At 50.0% G+C, this 17,458-nt stretch overlaps 1 protein-coding gene and 1 non-coding gene across 7 annotated transcripts; one reads left to right on the top strand and one right to left on the bottom strand.

The window, feature by feature from the left end:
• The first annotated feature begins 767 nt into the window (after positions 1 to 767).
• ECSCR (endothelial cell surface expressed chemotaxis and apoptosis regulator) lies at positions 768 to 13,661 on the top strand. 6 transcript variants are annotated; one of them, XM_010344471.3, is made up of 11 exons: positions 778 to 901; positions 5,066 to 5,110; positions 5,450 to 5,500; positions 5,659 to 5,718; positions 6,194 to 6,328; positions 6,711 to 6,755; positions 7,620 to 7,733; positions 8,136 to 8,234; positions 8,392 to 8,428; positions 13,051 to 13,147; positions 13,317 to 13,661. In XM_010344471.3, the coding sequence occupies exons 1-11, from the start codon at positions 841 to 843 to the stop codon at positions 13,323 to 13,325; spliced, it is 753 nt and encodes a 250-aa protein (XP_010342773.1). In that variant the 5' UTR covers positions 778 to 840; the 3' UTR covers positions 13,326 to 13,661. The 6 variants fall into 6 exon arrangements, with proteins under 6 accessions (XP_074236245.1, XP_010342773.1, XP_010342772.1 ...); XM_010344470.3 differs by having other exon boundaries at positions 6,191 to 6,328; XM_074380144.1 differs by lacking the exon at positions 6,194 to 6,328 and having other exon boundaries at positions 768 to 901.
• Positions 13,662 to 14,190: 529 nt separating this feature from the next.
• LOC120365521 (U5 spliceosomal RNA) lies at positions 14,191 to 14,307 on the bottom strand. The gene has a single exon (XR_005580444.1). It is a non-coding gene; the product is annotated as a U5 spliceosomal RNA (small nuclear RNA).
• Between the last annotated feature and the right edge of the window lie 3,151 nt (positions 14,308 to 17,458).

Below are 17,458 nucleotides of genomic sequence, written 5' to 3'. Positions count from 1 at the left end.
ACAGAGTCTCGCATTGTCAGGCTGGAGTCTCCAGGCTGGAGAGCAGCGGTGTAATCTTGGCCCACAGCAACCTCTGCCTCCTGGGTTCCAGGGATTCTTCTGCCTCAGCCTCCCGAGTAGCTGGGACTACAGGCACATGCCACCACAGCTAGATTTTGTATTTTTAGTAGAGATGAGGTTTCACCATATTGGCCAGGCTAGTCTCAAACTTCTGATCTCTTGATTCTCCTGCCTCAGCCTCCCAGAGTGCTGGGATTACAGGCATGAGCCACTGTGTCCGGCCAGACTCCATCTCTAAAAAAAAGAAAAAAAGGAAAAATAATCATGGGTGTAGGGCCTCTCTGAAAGATGTGAGGAGTCCTATCTGCATTGGGATCCCTGAGGAAGGAGAGGAATGTGGAGAATTCAGAGTCCACAGAGCATGGGCGGCTGGTGGGCTGGGTTTCCAGGCTGAATCCTGGAAGAGGAGAACCCCGTCTGAAACAGTATGGGGTGGGATTGGTGTTAGATTCAAGGAAAACCCCCAGGTGGTCTGTGGTGGGACCTGATGGACCCCTCGGAAGAGAAGAGAATGGGGATAGGGCCAGGTGGCTATGGATAGTCATCATGCATAGGCCCTAGAGGCCACGCTGGGCGGGCACAGTCCCTGCTGCAGCCTCATGTCCTCGTCTGGACACGGCTGACTGGAACTAGTCCCAACGTGTTTCCTTCTATTCTTTGACAGGAAGCTCCTAGAGAGCCAGTCCCCACCCCCACCCCGCCCCAGCACTCCCTCTCTCTTCTCCGCTATGGATAGAGCCTCCACTGAGCTGCTGCCTGCCCGCCACATACCCAGCTGACATGGGCACCGCAGGAGCCACGCAGTTCTGCTGGGCGATACTGGGCTTCCTCCTGCTTCAAGGTAAGAGGCCCCTGCTGCTTTCCCTCACAATTCCTCTCTGCAGCTGGCCGTCCTGGGTGCCGGGTCCCCTTCGCAGGACACACACGATTTCCATCCAGGGCTGTGCCCAAGGGAAATTCCAGAGCCTTTCCATGAAGGGGATCAGTTGGATTGGGGAGTCCTGACTACCAGGCAGGGGTAAAATGGAGCTACGGTGAAACCCTCTTGTGGGAAATTGTCCATGGGGAGCTGGGCTTCCCATAGAGGCTGGCCTCCTCAACTGTGAGAGGCAGCTGTGTTAGTGTGAGTTCCAGGCTCAAAAGCTCCTTCTAGGATGTGTGCGGGCTCAATACACCTGTGGCTGCTTGTGGAGCCTCACCTTCTGATCTTGGGGCCGGGCTGACGACAGCCACTCTATCAACTGCTCTAACACAAATCGTCTGCACCTTGGGCTTCACAGAGGATCTGTTCTCTCCTTTCACATGAGGAGTAGCAACCCAGGAATTCCACATGTTGATTTTCAACTTAAATCACAGCAAGAGGGACTCAGGTTAGATAATACACAACAAACTATTCACCAAGGAGGATGTACATAACATTCTCACGTCCAGGGGGCTAGAGGAGATGACTTCCAGAGGAGGCTACTCGGAAATGGTACCTCTGCGACAGGCTGTGCCAGCCAATGAGTTGTAAAGCTGCTCATGGGGGTCCTCTCATCAGGGAGCAGTTGCTGGGAATCATGACAAGTCCAGGACATTCTGACTCACAGGGCAGTAACTTCCCTTTGACCATCCCTGCCCAGCCCCCACCTCACCCTCCACAAGTCCTCTGTGCTCAAAGCAGCAGAAAGAGCATGCGAGAGGGCTCAGATGGGGTGGGGTGGTGGCCCCCCGTCGGTGGTGGTTAAGAGGGCCAGAGTACCAGAACACTGCCTCCCGGAGAGGTCAGGCATTTCTCTAAAAGCCCACGGGCTGCAGGACAAAACTCCGATTGTCCCCATCCCTGCCTACCCCCTCCAGGACAGAGCCACAGGTCTTGGTCTGGGGGACTAGGCTGTTGTGGGAACTGCAGGTGAGGCTCCCGAGGTGGCATTTTCACAGGCCTAGACTGTTCCCAGCCTCCCTACCTACTGTTTTCTCCCAGGCAAGTGCCAGGGCTCTCAAATGCCCTGTATCAGCTCTACCCAAGCCACGATCACCACCCGTCTCCTAACCTCTCATCCTGAAGCACTCAGAGCACTTCCTGGCTCCTTCATTTTGATGGACTGAGGAACCCTGAGCACATTTAGGCCCACAAAGGGACTTGGCTGTGGCTACCCAGAGGCAGGGCAAACCTGAGACTTGGAGGAGTTGAGAGAATGGGGCAAAACCCAAAGGGTCTGGCATTCACTGAGCATGTCAGGCACTGTGTGAAGTGCTTCATATGTGTTTTCCTTCCCTCACGACAACTTGAGAGGTACTAATACCTCTTGCATTTTACTTAGTTATTTTTGAGACAGGGTGTCACTCTGTTGCCCAGACCAGAGTACAGTGGCATGATCATGGCTCACTGCAGTCTTGACCTCCTGGGCTCAAGCAACCTTCCTGCCTTAGCCTCCTGTGTAGCTGGGGGCTACAGGCACATGCCACCATGCCCAGCTAATTTTTGTATTTTTTGCAGAGACAATGTTTACCATGTTGCCCAGGCTGGTCACTTGCACTTTAAAGTAAGAAAAACTGAGGCCTAGGTCAGACCGTGACAAAGCCAGGACTTGAACTCAGGCTTGTCAGAATCTAAAATTCATGATTTTACTTACTAAACTATGCTCTTGCGGAAAATGGGGAGTGGGGTGTGTGGAGATAGACTAGAAGGGAACAAAGCAGACAAAGATTAGAGAGGGGAGACCAGGGAAATCAGAAATTCCTGTGGCTGGAGCTCTTCGGGTCTCTGCATGCCCAGTTGTCAGAGACACCCCTGGCTATAGACACAGATGCTCCCTAAGCCCCTCCCCTAGTCACAGAGGGATCTTTGTTGCTGACAAGAAGTTTGGGTAGGAGGAGGGGCAAGAAGCAAAGAAAGGTCAGGCTAGTGGGTCTTGAAGCTTGTGACTTTGGAACTCTTCCCAAGCCACCAAATAGTTTTCTTTCTAGATAAATGCAGGAGGGCAGTTCCCTGTGCCTTCCTGCCGAAAACTAAGTTATAACCTTACAGCGTTTAGGCTGGACACAGTGGCTCATGCCTCTAATCCCGGTACTCTGGGAGGCCGAGGTGGGTGGATCACGAGGTTGGGAGTTTGAGACCAGTCTGGTCAACATGGTGAAACTCTGTCTCTACTAAAAATACAAAATACAAAAATACAAAATTAGCCAGGCATGGTGGCAGGTGCCAACTACTTGGGAGGCTGAGGCAGGAGAATCGCGTGAGCCCAGGAGGTAGAGGTTGCAGTGAGCTGAGATGGCACCACTACACTCCAGGCTGGCCGACAAGAGTGAAACTCCATCTCCAAAAAAAAAAAAAAAACTACATTAGATATGCTGGATTAATAACTGATAGATGTTCTCAGGACATGCCTTGGGTTAAAAGGATTCTCCCAGAGTCATTCCCAGCTAGAAAGGGTTTTCTCTAGCCTGGGCTTCCTACAAATTTTAACACCCCTCTTGACCATCCTCCCTCACCCAACAAGGGAATGGGGCTCTCAGAAATGGTGATCTAGAAAAACATGGCCCAGGGTTTGGCAATTTTACACTTGGAAACAATTAATTCTACACTATCCAAGTGATAGCCCCATGGAGGAAGGCAGTGGCTTAAGAAAAATAAGCAGAACAGCAGGCTGCCGTAGGCTGGGGTGGGCCCCTGGCACCTGGCCGCCTCTGTCCACCCAGGCCTGGGCTGGATGCTTCCCTGATGGTGAGAGACCAGGGGAGCAGGAGAGCAAGGCCAGGGGCTGCAGTCCCTACTCAGCAGAGGGACGGGAACCCAGCTGGGCGGCTCCACTTCCCCACGTTGTTTTCCTTTCACATTGTTCACAGGTTTCAAGAATGATTTCATTGTGGAAAATAAGCAAATGCAACCTGACCTTTCAGGTTCCACATACACAGCGGGACACACAGGGGCTCATGAGCATGCACACACATTTGCATAGAGCCCCGCAGACACACATGTGCCTACAAAAAAGCCAGTGAGGGCTTCTGACTAGGGACTCCTGGTGACTGACCCCTCTCTGGGTTTGGTCAATAACAGCCATTTCCGACATATCCTCTGCCTGTAAGAGTGAACAGACTGCTCATGCTAGAGCTTTCCTGCCTCGAATATATACCTCAGAATTTCCTTCCTGCACAGGCCCTTACCTCCAGCCAAGATACAAGCCCTAATCCCCATCCCCAACTCACTCATCTTCCCATCGCTCAGCCCCTTCCCTGGGGGCAGGACCAGGATGACAGTGGCTTAGGGTAAACATGAGCCTAGAGACCTGGAGTCCTGGGCCCTTCCTTGTCTAGGCGTGGCAGGTCACTGATCCTCTGTCCTTAGAAATGTCCCCAGTTTAAAATAACCTTCCCCTGACTCTGTCAGGTTGGTAAAATGCCCATATCAGATTGAAGAGACAGGAAAGGACTCTGGGACCCTGCACCATGAGGTGGTGGTGATGATGCTATTGAGTCATAATCTCAGAGGAAGCCGGCACCCGTTAGCCCTCTGCCTAGTGTGTCTACCTTCCAGCCTGGTAGGCTTAAAAAGCCAAAAGGATTTTTTCTGTTTTCTTTTTTCTCCCTCTTTCTTCTTTCTTTTCTTTTCTCCCTCTCTCTTTCTATCTTACTGAGATAGGGTCTCCATCTGTCGCCCAGGCTGGAGTGCAGTGGTGCAATCATATAGCTCACTGCAGCCAGCCAAGACCTCCTGGGCTCAAGCAATCCTCCCAAATATCATCTGAGGTTGAAGGGTGCGCTGCCTCCTGCTGTTCTGTCTCCCTGTCTTCTTCCCTAGATCTGTGTGTCTTTCTCCTTATCCCATCCCCCACACCTGAGTAGCTAGGACTCCAGGTGTGCACTACCATGACGGGAGAATTAAAAAAAATTTTTTTTTTTTTTTTTAGAGACAGGGTCTTGCTATGTTGCTCAGGCTGGGCCAGAAGGCGTTCTAAGGATTCCTCTCTGGGCTCTGTGCTGAGCAGGAGACTTACCAAGATACATGTTTTGCTTTCTCTTGCAGGCCACAACTCCCAGCCCACAGCGACCCAGACCTCTAGCTCTCAGGGTAAGACCAAACACAGGGGTCTACTCCAGCATGTAGACCTAGGAGCTTAGGAAGGGTGAGAGGAGCCCTATGCCAGTTTAGCGTTAACCTCAGGTGGTTGTGGCTGGGGCTGGGGCTGGAGGGGGAGCTCTCAGGACTCACCAAGGCTGAGCTCATCTAAGGATTTTTTTGTTCAGCCTGGCCCAGTCTCATGTGCCTTGAAAGAAAAAAGAGGCGAATGGTTAGGGGTGAGGGGTGGGGGATGAGGTAGGGAGAAAGACACACAGATCTAAGGAAGAAGACAGGGAAATGGAACAGTAGGAGGCAGCGCACCCCTCAGCCTCAGATGATCTGTTTCAGGAGCCTTCGGCAGCCTAAGTCTGACCACAGAGCCCATTTCTCCCAACCCAGGTGAGTGAGTGCTGAGTGCGGTTGCTGAGGTCCCTGCTCCTGCTCACACCCATTCATTCAGACCTGCTTGGAGCCCAGGGGTTCTTGGATGGGTGAGGGAGTGTGGTGTCACCAAACCTGCCCCACCTCCGACTCCCCATCTGCCTCTGTCCTTGCAGGATACATTCCTTCCTCAGAGACTAACAGCACAAGCCATGTGCCCAGCGCCGGTACCCCAGGTACTGTGCCATTCAGACTACAAACGCCATCCAGGGAGGCCCAGGGAGGACCCCGATACAGTTTCTGCTCTAAAAGAGAATATAGCCTGGGGTGGGGTGGGGGGAACAGACAAGGAAACAGAACCTTACATTGATGATGACATGCAGGGTGAGAAGGGCTGCGGTGGGCACAAGCAGAAGTGTGGGAGCCCAGGCACACATCATCACTTCAGACTTGGGGGACCAGGGATGATTCCCAGCAAGTGGCCTCTGAAGCTGAGCCAGAAGGGTCAGCTGAGCATGTGGAGACTGTAGGATGGAGGGTAGTGGGGCTAATTCCAGGCAGAGGGAACTGCCCAGAGGTGAATGAGAGAACGGCCCCTTCTGGAACTGAAAGCAGGAAAGAAGAGGAAGATTTTGGACTGAAGAGCCCTTCCGGTGCACAGGCCGGCCGAGGCCCTGAGCAGGCCCGCACGTGCTTCCTCATTCACAGCAGCTCCAAAGAAGGCGGCGCAGGCCCCCATGGCAGCCAGTAAACCCATGACGCCAAGGGCAGGCACCGCAGATGGGCTCTCCCCGACCTGGCTAGGCGTCACTTGGGCCAAGCCACAGATGCACACATCAGGACTTGGTGAGTGCCCAGGGCAGGGGCAGTGGTGAAGGACACTGGGTTCCATCTGGATGGGCTCCTTCCACCCTCTTCAGGAGACCGCAGGAGTCAGGACCCACATCAGCAGCACCTGGTTCAGGAAAGAGGCTTGGTGGGGTGTAGGGACAGGAACTTGGGCCTGGTCACAATGAAGGTAAAAGGAACTTAGACTTGAGATTGAGAAATGCATAGCCAGAGAGGAAACAGAGGGGAAGGAGACCCCAAAATGAAGGAAAAGGGAGGCAGAAAAGGCCAGGAAAGGGCTAGACTCCTCTGAGGTAGGGCAGGTTGGCCCTGGCTAGGCAGCGAGAAAGAAGAGCTGGTGTGGGATGCTCCATTTTGGTCATGCTGTTTCATGGTACAGGCGCAGGTGTCCCCAGCAGTAGAAGAGGCGGAGGCACAAACGGAGGTATGTCCCGCTGCACTCACCCCGAAGAGGAGGCGGCAGGAGATGTCTGCGGCCCTTTCCCTCATCTTATCCCTTGGCTCTCAGATTTTTCACTCTCCCAGACTTATTTGGGGAGTGAGGAGAGATAAGGGAATGGAACAATAATTGGACCTGAAGTACAATGGGTTGAGGAGGGAAGACACAGGGGACATGGCACCTTTTGTTGTTGTTGAAGAGTCTCATCTGTTGCCCAGGCTGGAGTGCGGTGGTGCCATCACAGCTCTCTGCAACCTCTGCCTCCCGAGTAGCTGGGATTACAGGCATGCACCACCAGGCCTAGCTAGTATTTTTTTGTTTTTTGTTTGTTTGTTTGTTTGTTTTAGACGGAGTCTATCTCTGTCACACAAGCTGGAGTGCAGTGGTGTGATCTCAGCTCACTGCAACCTCCACCTCCCAGGTTCAAGCGATTCTCCTGCCTCAGCTTCCTGCGACTACAGGCATGTGCCACCACGCCTGGCTAATTTTTGTATTTTTTTGTAGCGACGAGGTTTCACCATATTGGCCAGGCTGGTCTCAAACTCCTGATCTCAAGTGATCCGCCCGCCTCAGCCTTCCAAAGTGCTGGGATTACAGGCGTGAGCTACCGTGCCCGGCCAAGATAGCATTTTTTTAAGAGGGCCAGAAGCCTGTGCCCCTTAACAGGCAGCCTGGCTTGTTGGATCTGTACCTGAGCAGAAGCATTCCTCCCACCCCTACCGTGGCACAACACAGACAGCAGCTCTGCAGCATAAATCCCTAGGAAGGGGGAATGGGGAAGGCAGCTAGCTCTCTCTGATAGGCTGTATCAGTCCCCTTCCCTGATGCCCCGACCCCACTCCATTTTAGACACATCTCAAAATGTTCCTCCCAATTCAACCACCATAAGCCTGAGCACGAGGGAAGATGTGACCATCCTGCCCAAACCCACATCAGAGACTGTGCTCACCGTGGCTGCATTTGGTGAGAGCGGGAGGAGAAGGTGGGACATGGGGGGAAACCTCACCCCTGGAATTGACTTGGACTTGAGGTCTGGAAACACAAGTTCAAATCTCACCCATTTGTTCCAGGAGGTTCTGGCTGATGAGGAAGGCCCTTGTGGGAGGGGGACCCCTGGCCCTCCAGACAGCTCTTCTTGGCTGTGCTGGGTTCCATGCTCTCATGGGCGGTGGAGTTGGGCTGGAGAGCCCACTCTGGCTAGGGGGCGGCAGGCTAAAAGCTCAGCTATTCAGCAGAGAATTGGAACTCACTTTGCTCCTGGAGTCTGTCTACACAGTACTTAGCTAGGAAGGGAATGCTGGACTCTTGCTGGCTCCTTTGTCTCCCCAACTGGCTCCCCTTCACCCCGTTCGTTTCTCTGTTCAGGTGTTATCAGCTTCATTGTCATTCTGGTGGTTGTGGTGATCATCCTCGTCGCTGTGGTCAGCCTGAGGTTCAAGTGTCGGAAGAGCAAGGAGTCTGAAGGTGCGCGCCCTGCCCTCGGGCACCCCCTGCAGCTACGGCAAGGAATGGCACATGAGTGCCACTCCATGAGCAGGGGACCCCAGGTGGGCTTTGAGGGGAAACCTGGACTTCTGAGTTACAGCATGTGACCCTCAACCTGTGCCTTTGGTTTTTACAGATCCCCAGAAGCCTGGGAGTTCAGGGCTGTCTGAAAGGTAAGATGGTCAAAAGAATCTTCTATGTCACACCCAGACCCCAGTTCCCAGAGGGAGCCAACCCTTCCTGCCTTCCACACACATCTCCACACACCCACACACCACACACACCCATAATCACACACACACACACACACACACACACCCTACACCCCAGTGCACACACCCATTTACCCACATATCACACACATTACACATCACACACACACACCCCATAATCACACACATACCCACACACCCCAAACCCACCACATGCCCTACACCCTATTACACACATACACACCACCACACCACACACATCACACACACCCCACATACCTCAAACACACCACATGCCCCACACCCCACTACACACATATCTCACACACCATGCACCCTCCACACATACCTCAAACACACCACATGCCCCACACCCCACACACCACACACCACACACACACACACCACACACCACTCACACACCACACATACCACACACCACACACATATCCCATATTATATGTACTCACACACATACATCACAAACATACCATATACCCGACACACCACACATGCCCCATACTATACACACACAACCTCAAACGTACCACATCTCACACTATACATGCACCCACACATCTCACACACACCCCACACACCACACCCCACACACCACACACACCTCATACTATAGAGATCACCTTCACACACACCTCAAACACACTTCCACCCCCGCCTCCCACATTATACACACGGATACCCACACACCACACATCCCCAACACATCACACACCACACACACTCCATACTATACATACCTCCACACACACCACAAACACACCACACACTCCACACCCCACACTACACACACATACCCACCTACCACACACACCCCACAAACCACACACACCCCATACTATACACCCCTTCACACACACACCTCAAATATGTCACAGGCTTCACACCCCACACCCCACACATACCCCATACTACACACACACACACACACACACACACACACACACACCCATGCACACCATTAACATACCACACACCCTATACCCCACACTACACATACCCACATACAAGACATACCCCACACTCACACACACCCCTACGAACCACAAACACACAACATATCCCACACCCCACACCATGCATACATACCCATACACTACACACACACCCCACACACATCCACATACCACACACACCCCCACCTGCACCACAAACACACAACATATCCCATACCCGACACTACACATACATATCCACATACCACATGCACCCCATGCACCACACACACACTATACTATACACACACATCCCACACACACCATAAACATACAGCATGCCCCATACCCCACACATTGACTCCAAACACACACACTCACACTACACACACATCCTATACTATACACACATACAGACATATCCTACACCCTATACCCCACACACCCACCCACACCATACTCACCCTCATACCCATACTATATGCACCCACCCTCCCCACACACCCACCCAAACCACACACACACACCACACACACACCACACATCCCTTACCCCACTACACATACCCACATCCCACACACATCACACATCCCACACCTCATACCCAACATGCCTACCCAAACCACACACATACACCACACACACACACCACACATCATCCCATACCATACACACACACCCCACACCACACGCACACTTCATATCTTATACTACACACATACCACACACCTCCATACCTTATACTACACACACCAAACACCTTGTACTACACACAGTCCACACACCCACCCAAACCACACACACCATACACCCACACATCACACAAAACACACATGCACCCCATATATACATACACCACATATACATATACACCTCACACCGCACATACCACACATACACACCCCCTACACCACATACACACACACCACACATGCATCACACCACACACACACACACACACACACCCCTCAACACCTCACACCTCTCAAAATGTTCCTCACACATACCACATCTCACGCTATACACACACCCACACCACATACCCCACACCATACACATGCACACAACACACCACATATAACTCATTCACCCCATACCACACACACACATCATGCTATATACAACACTCCCTATCACACACACATCTCACACCACATACACACAGACCCCATACACACCCCCTTCCACACCACACACATATATACCTCACACCACTTACCTCATACCACACATACACACCCCTCACTCCACACACACATACACACACATACAATTCTGATAGGATCCCCTGAGGCCACGGCTGGGGTGAGCAGGACAGGGGCAGACCTGAAAGGGAACACTGCAGTGACAGGAGAATGACTCTTCACCCCCAGGGCTAAGCCTCTATAACCCCATCATGGAAGTGTGGGAATTCAGATTCTAATATAAAAAGACATTCTCTCTAAGCTTAGGAACCACTTGTACCTACTATGGGCCAAACGTAAAGGTATATATTTTATAATATTACCTCAAATCTTTATAGCGATTATTCAAGGTATATATTACTTTTTTTTTTTTTTTGAAACAAAGTCTCACTCTTGCCCCCAGGCTGGAGTGCAATGGTGCGATCTTGGCTCACTGCAGTCTCCGCCTCCCAGGTTTAAGCGATTCTCTTGCCTCAACCTCCCAAGTAGCTGGGATTACAGATGCCTGCCACCACGCCCAGCTAATTTTTGTACTTTTTAGTAGAGTTGGGTTTTACCACCTTGGCCAGGCTGGTTTCAAACTCCTGACCTCAGGTGATCCACCCTTCTAGGCCTCTCAAAGTGCTGGGATTACAGGTGTGAGCCACCGCACCCAGCCTAATTATTTTTTTTTCTTCCCTCCCTCCACCTAATTTTTTTTTTTTAAAGAGACAGACTTGCTCTGTTGCCCAGTCTGGAGCATAATGATGCCAACAGGGCTCAAACCGTCCTCCCACCTCAGCACATCAAGTAGCTGGGACTACAGGTGTGTGCCACCATGCCCAGCTAATTTTTTGTATTTTTAGTAGAAATGGGATTTCACCATGTTAGCCAGGCTGGTCTCGAACACCTAACCTCAGGTGATCCACCCACCTTGATCTCCCAAAGTGTTGGGATTACAGGCGTGAGCCACCGCACCCAGCCTAATTTTTAATTTTTAAAATAGATATGGGATGTCACTATGTTGCCCAGGCTGGTCTCAAACTCCTCTTAAGTGATCCTTCTGCCTTGGCCTCCCAAAGTGCTGGGAGTATAGGTGTAAACCAAGACATTATTAGTTCATTATACATTTTAAAAATTGAGGCTTTGGGCAAGGTGTGGTGGCTCATGCCTATAATCCCAGCACTTTGGGAGGCCAAGGCGGGCAGATAATAAGGTCAGGAGTCCAAGACCAGCCTGGCTAACATGGTGAAACCCTGTCTCTACTAAAAATACAAAAATTAGCCAGGCATAGTGGTGAGTGCCTGTAATCTTAGCTACTAGGGAGGCTGAGGCAGAAGAATTGCTTGAACCTGGGAGGTGGAAGTTGCAGTGAGCCAAGATTGTGCCACTGCACTACAGCCTGGGTGACAGAGCAAGACTCCATCTTGGAACAATAAAAAAATAAAAAGAGGCTTTGGCGGGTATGGTGGCTCACATCTGTAATCTCAGTACTTGGGGAAGCTGAGAGAGGTGGATTGTGTGAGCTCAGGAGGTTGAGGCTGCAGTGAGCTGTGATCGTGCCACAGCACTTCAACCTGGGTGACAGAGCAAGAACCTGTCTCAACAAAAAATAAAAAAATTAAATTGAGGCTTTAATAGAGGTTGGAATTTGGTCAAGATCAAACAAGTAGTAGGTAGTAAAACCAAAAAAATTTTTTTTTTTTTGAGACAGAGTTTCACTCTTGTTACCCAGGCTGGAGTGCAATGGTGCGATCTCGGCTCACCGCAACCTCCGCCTCCCGGGTTCAGGCAATTCTCCTGCCTCAGCCTCCTGAGTAGCTGGGATTACAGGCACGCACCGCCACGCCCAGCTAATTTTTTGTATTTTTAGTAGAGACGGGGTTTCACCATGTTGACCAGGATAGTCTCGATCTCTTGACCTCATGATCCACCCGCCTCGGCCTCCCAAAGTGCTGGGATTACAGGCTTGAGCCACTGCGCCCGGCGTAAAACCAAAATTTAAATGCAAGTCTTGGCCAGGTGCGGTGGCTCATGCCTGTAATCCCAGAACTCTGGGAGGCCAAGATGGGCAGATCATTTGAGGTCAGGAGTTCAAGACCAGCCTGGCCAACATGGTGAAATCCTGTCTCTACTAAAAAACACAAAAATTAGCTGGGCGTGGTTGCACATGCCTGTAATCCAGCTACTCAGGAGACTGAGGCAGGAGAATCGCTTCAACCCAGGAGGTGAAGGTTGCAGTGAGCCGAAATCATACTACTGTACTCCAGAGTGGGCGACAGAGTGAGACTCCATCTCTAAATAAAGTCCTTTGGTCTTCAAAGTACACTCTCATTTCACAATGGTCCACCACCAAAATACAGATTTCTCCAGACAAAGGTCTAAGGCTCAACAACTTCACAGTTCCTTGACTCCCCATTGACCTGCCCTCCTCCTCTTTTTAACCCAGACCCCTTTCCTCCCCCAGCGGCTCCACAGCCAATGGAGAGAAAGACAGCATCACCCTCATCTCCATGAAGAACATCAACATGAATAACGGCAAACAAAGTCTCTCAGCAGAGAAGGTACATTTTTCTGTTTCCTGCCTTCCTTCCCGAAATTCACCTTTCCCCTCCTCCTCCTACTTTCAGGCCAGAAAGGAGATACTCTCAGAAACCCAGGCTCTTCTCCCCTCTTCTCTACCCCGCCACTCCTAAGAAGTTCACTCTTCCCCATTATGCATTTATTTTGCAGGTTCTTTAAAAGCAACTTTGGGTCCCCGTGAGTCCAAGGATAATGCAGCTGCCTCGTGACTACAAGGAGGAAGAGATGGAATTGGTAGAGGCAATGAACCACATGTAAATTATTTTATTGTTTCATGTCAGCTCCCAGATCTAAAGGACACTAGCATTGCCCCAGATCTGGTAGCAAGCTACTAAGATGAGAGACACTTTCCTATATGGACAGCTGCTGTGGAAATACTACCTGCTTCTCCCACCTTCTCAAAGTCACAGGAAAGAGGAGGTGACAGAGCAAGAGCAAGAAGAATGACAAGGTGGACCGATCTTTTCTACTTTGCATTAAAATTATTTTCTGGTCTGCAGTCTAATTACTTTTAAGGTCTATGCTCCCATGCACATTTCTTAACAGCATGTTCTAGCAGCTTTGGGGCTTTCTTTCCTAGGCCAGACATACATGAAGGTTTCTGCCCCTATGGGCAGCTCTCTGAGAAACTTCGATGGTTGATAGAAGGAAGTTTTTGTCAGGTTTTATCAGGTTCATCTGGATTTTGTTGTTGTTGTTGCTTTTTTTTTTCTTGAAATGGACTCTCACTCTCTCCCAGGCTGGAGTGCAGTGGCGTGATCTCAGCTTACTGCAACCTCTGCCTCCCAGGTTTAAGCAATTCTCCTGCCTCAGCCTCCTGAGCAGCTGAAACTACAGGTGTGTGCCACCATGCCTGGCTATTTTTTGTATTTTTTTAGGAGAGACGGGATTTCGTCATGTTAGTCAGTCTGGTCTCGAACTTCTGACCTCATGTGATTCACCTGCCTCAGCCTCCCAAAATGCTAGGATTACAGGTGTGAGCCACCGCACCCAGCCATTGTTGTTTTCTTTTATTCTTTATACTAGTTTTGCTAAAGCAAAGCCTCAAAAAAATTAGCTAAAAACTCAAAGTTGCTCCTCTCCACAGGAATCTTTAGTAAAAGGTGAAAGATTTATATGATCTGAAGAGAAACCAGAGTATCACCTGGTTTATTAGATAGAGTTGAGGCAACTGACTAACCACTCCAGTAGAGGAGAGAAACAAGGGACTGTAAACAGTGATCAGTCATCACCAAGAAATAAGTTTTGACTAGGAAATGCCAGTGGGGAGAGGTAAATGAGATGTGGGCAAATGTCCTCCGCTTGCCCCTGAGTAGACATGCATCACTTTGGTCTTAACTATGGTATAAACATTGGGAAGATTTGCAGTGGGGATAGGTCTGTGACTTCATCAACCCAAACCCTCCCCACCTTACCCCATACAACTGTTATCTTATGTCCTAGATACAGAATAGAAGATTGTAGAAATACTGGAAAGTCATTTAAAGAGAAGGAGGAAAAGAAAGGAGGTCTGCTTTCTTAGTCTTAGGCATGTCTACTAAAACACTAGTCTGGAAATGAATGTTGGAGAAAATCAAGGGAGGAGTTGTCCATGTGTATTTTCCAGGAGTATTTGACTTTGTAAGTACCAGCTAATTGGCAGTTTGGAACACAGGGAGAATACTGCTTACTAATTCTGAAGCAAGAGTATGCTATTTTTTCTTTCTTTCTTTTTTTTAAAAAAAGATGGGGTTTCACCATATTGGTCAGGCTGGTCTTGAACTCCTGACCTCAGGTGATCTGCCCACCTCAGCCTCCCAAAGTGCTAGGATTATAGGTGTGGGCCACTGCGCCCAGCTCTCAGTATGCTATTCTTTCTGATTCGGACTTCTCAAGGCGATATGAGAGAGATGGCCTAGAACAAAGTGTCTGTGTCTCATTAAAACTATTAAAATGAGACTGCAGAAACCTAGTGAGCAGGACATGTTGGCTTATGCCTGTAATCCCAGCACTTTGAGAGGCCAAGGTAGAATATTGCTTGAGGCAGGAGTTCAAGACCGTTTTATTATTATAAATAATAATATTCAAATATTGTATTTTATTAGACCGTTTTCACACAGATATAAAGAAATACCGGGTAATTTATAAGGAAAGAGGTTTAATTGACTCACAGTTTCATATGGCTGGGGAGGCCTCAGGAAACTTACAATCATGGTGGAAGGGGAAGCAGGTACCTTCTTCACAAAGCAGCAGAAGAGAGAGTAAGCAAGGTCATGGAAAACTGCCTTATAAAACCATCAGATCTCATGAGAACTCACTCACTACCATAAGAACAGCATGGAGGAAATCACCCCCGTTATCCAATCACCACCCACCTGGTCTCTCCCTCGACATGTGGGGATTATGGGGATTACAATTCAAGATGAGATTTTCATGGAGACACCAGCCTGGGCAACATGGCAAGACCTTGTCTCTACAAAAGAATACAAAAATAAGCAGGGTGTGGTGGTACATGTGGTCCCAGCTACTCAGGGGGTTAAGGTAGGAGATCACTTTCTTCTGCAGTGAGCCATGGTTGGTTGTACCACTGCACTCCAGCCTGGGTAACAGGGTAAGATGTGAAAGAAAGAGAAGAGAGAGAGAGAGAGAGAGAGAGAGAGAGAGAGAGAAAGGAGGGAGGGAGGGAGGAGGGAGGGAGGGAAGGAAGGAAAGAAAAGGAGGAGGGAAGGAGAGAGGAAGGGGGAGGGAGGGGGAGGGAGGGAGGAAGGAAGGAAGGAAGGAAGGAAGGAAGGAAGGAAGGAAGGAAGGAAGGCAGGCAGGCAAAAAGAAAAGAAAAGAAAAGAGAAAAGAACCTACTGTATTCTAAAATGCCCCAGGACAGGGCCTGTAACCTGCCGGTGTCTGCAGCTCCTGTGTGACACACTGTGCCTAGCACATCCTAGGTAATATAAACTGGCTCTTGGGTGAAGGAAATCTGGTCATAAAGTTGGGCCCTGGCACAGACTTGCAGGTTGACTTTAGTGAAATTGTCCCCTTTCTCCAAGCCTGTTCTCTTACATTTTTATTTTTATTTATTTATTTTTTTTCTTTGAGACAGGGTCTCACTCCCTCTCGCAGGCTGGAGTGCAGTGGCGCAATCATGGCTCACTGCAGCCTTGAGCTTCTGAGCTCAACCAATCCTCCTACCTTAGTCTCCTAAGTAGCTGGGACTCTTGGCATGAACCACTGCTCCTGGCTAATTTTTAAATTTTTTTTTTGTAGAGGCAGGCTCTTGCCGTGTTGGCCAGGCTGGTCTCAAACTCCTGAGATCAAGTGATCCCCCTCCCTTGGCTTCCCAAAGTACTGGGATTACAGGTATGAGCCACCATGCCTGACAGGTTGTAAAGTGAGGTGGCTCGATGACTTGGCCTTCACTATCTTTTCTCATTCTTATATTCCACAGTGCCACAGGCTCTAGATGTAAGGAAAAATGAACAGTTTGCTAAGTAGAGATCACTCTGGGTGGGAGCCAGAGACAAGTCTCAAGTGGCTCTGGACAAGCCTTTCACATTTTCAGAAGTTTCATTTCTCCTGTGTACTAACGGGGAAGAATGTCCCCTACCTAGTCCTGGCTATATCACTGGCTAGTGGCTAGGTAAAATGGGATAATGTATGTGGAGATTCTTGGGAAGTGAGTGATTGTAGCAGACAGCTTGGAGTGGGGCACCAACACACAGGCCCCGCTTTAGGATCAAGGCTTGTTCCCCAGACCTGGGTGACAGCTGCTGAGGACTCACAGCTAGTTGATGATTGGCTGATGGGGGTTGGGAGTGCGGATGAAGACCTGGACCCCTCACCTAAATTCTCCTCCCCACATTCCTGCTTTCCTTACTCCCCACAGCTGTTGTTCCAGGAGCACTCACCAAGAAACCGTTAGTGTGCAAATCTCAGCATCTAGGAGTCTATTTTGTGGGGGTACCTAACCTATGAAAGCAATACTACAGTATTTTTTCGGGGGAGGGAAGATAGGGTCTGGCTCTGCCATCCAGGCTGGAGTGCAATGGCACAATCGTAGCTCACTGCAATCTCGAACTCCTGGGTTCAAAGGATTCTCCTGCCTCAGCCTCCCAAGTAGCTGGGACTATAGACATGTGCCACCACAACTGCTAATGCATTTAAATTTTTTGTAGAGATGAGGTCTTGTTACGTTGCTCAGGCTGGTCACGAACTACTGGGCTCAAGAGATCCTCCCACCTCAGCCTCCTGAAGTGCTGGGGTTGCAGGTGTGAGCCATCATCCTTGGCTAGTTTTTGAGATGGAGTTTCATTCTTGTT

The sequence above is a fragment of the Saimiri boliviensis genome, chromosome 1 (assembly GCF_048565385.1).
Source record: "Saimiri boliviensis isolate mSaiBol1 chromosome 1, mSaiBol1.pri, whole genome shotgun sequence".
NCBI lineage: Eukaryota > Metazoa > Chordata > Mammalia > Primates > Cebidae > Saimiri > Saimiri boliviensis.
This window is presented reverse-complemented; position numbering and strand designations above follow the sequence as displayed.

Bases quoted from the DNA above. Each gene is read 5' to 3' on its own strand.
- ECSCR (XM_010344470.3), top strand. From the start codon at position 841: ATGGGCACCGCAGGAGCCACGCAGTTCTGCTGGGCGATACTGGGCTTC. The intron at 7,734-8,135 runs GTGAGAGCGGGA...TTCTCTGTTCAG, and splicing joins GCTCACCGTGGCTGCATTTG to GTGTTATCAGCTTCATTGTC. The intron at 8,429-13,050 runs GTAAGATGGTCA...TTCCTCCCCCAG, and splicing joins AGTTCAGGGCTGTCTGAAAG to CGGCTCCACAGCCAATGGAG.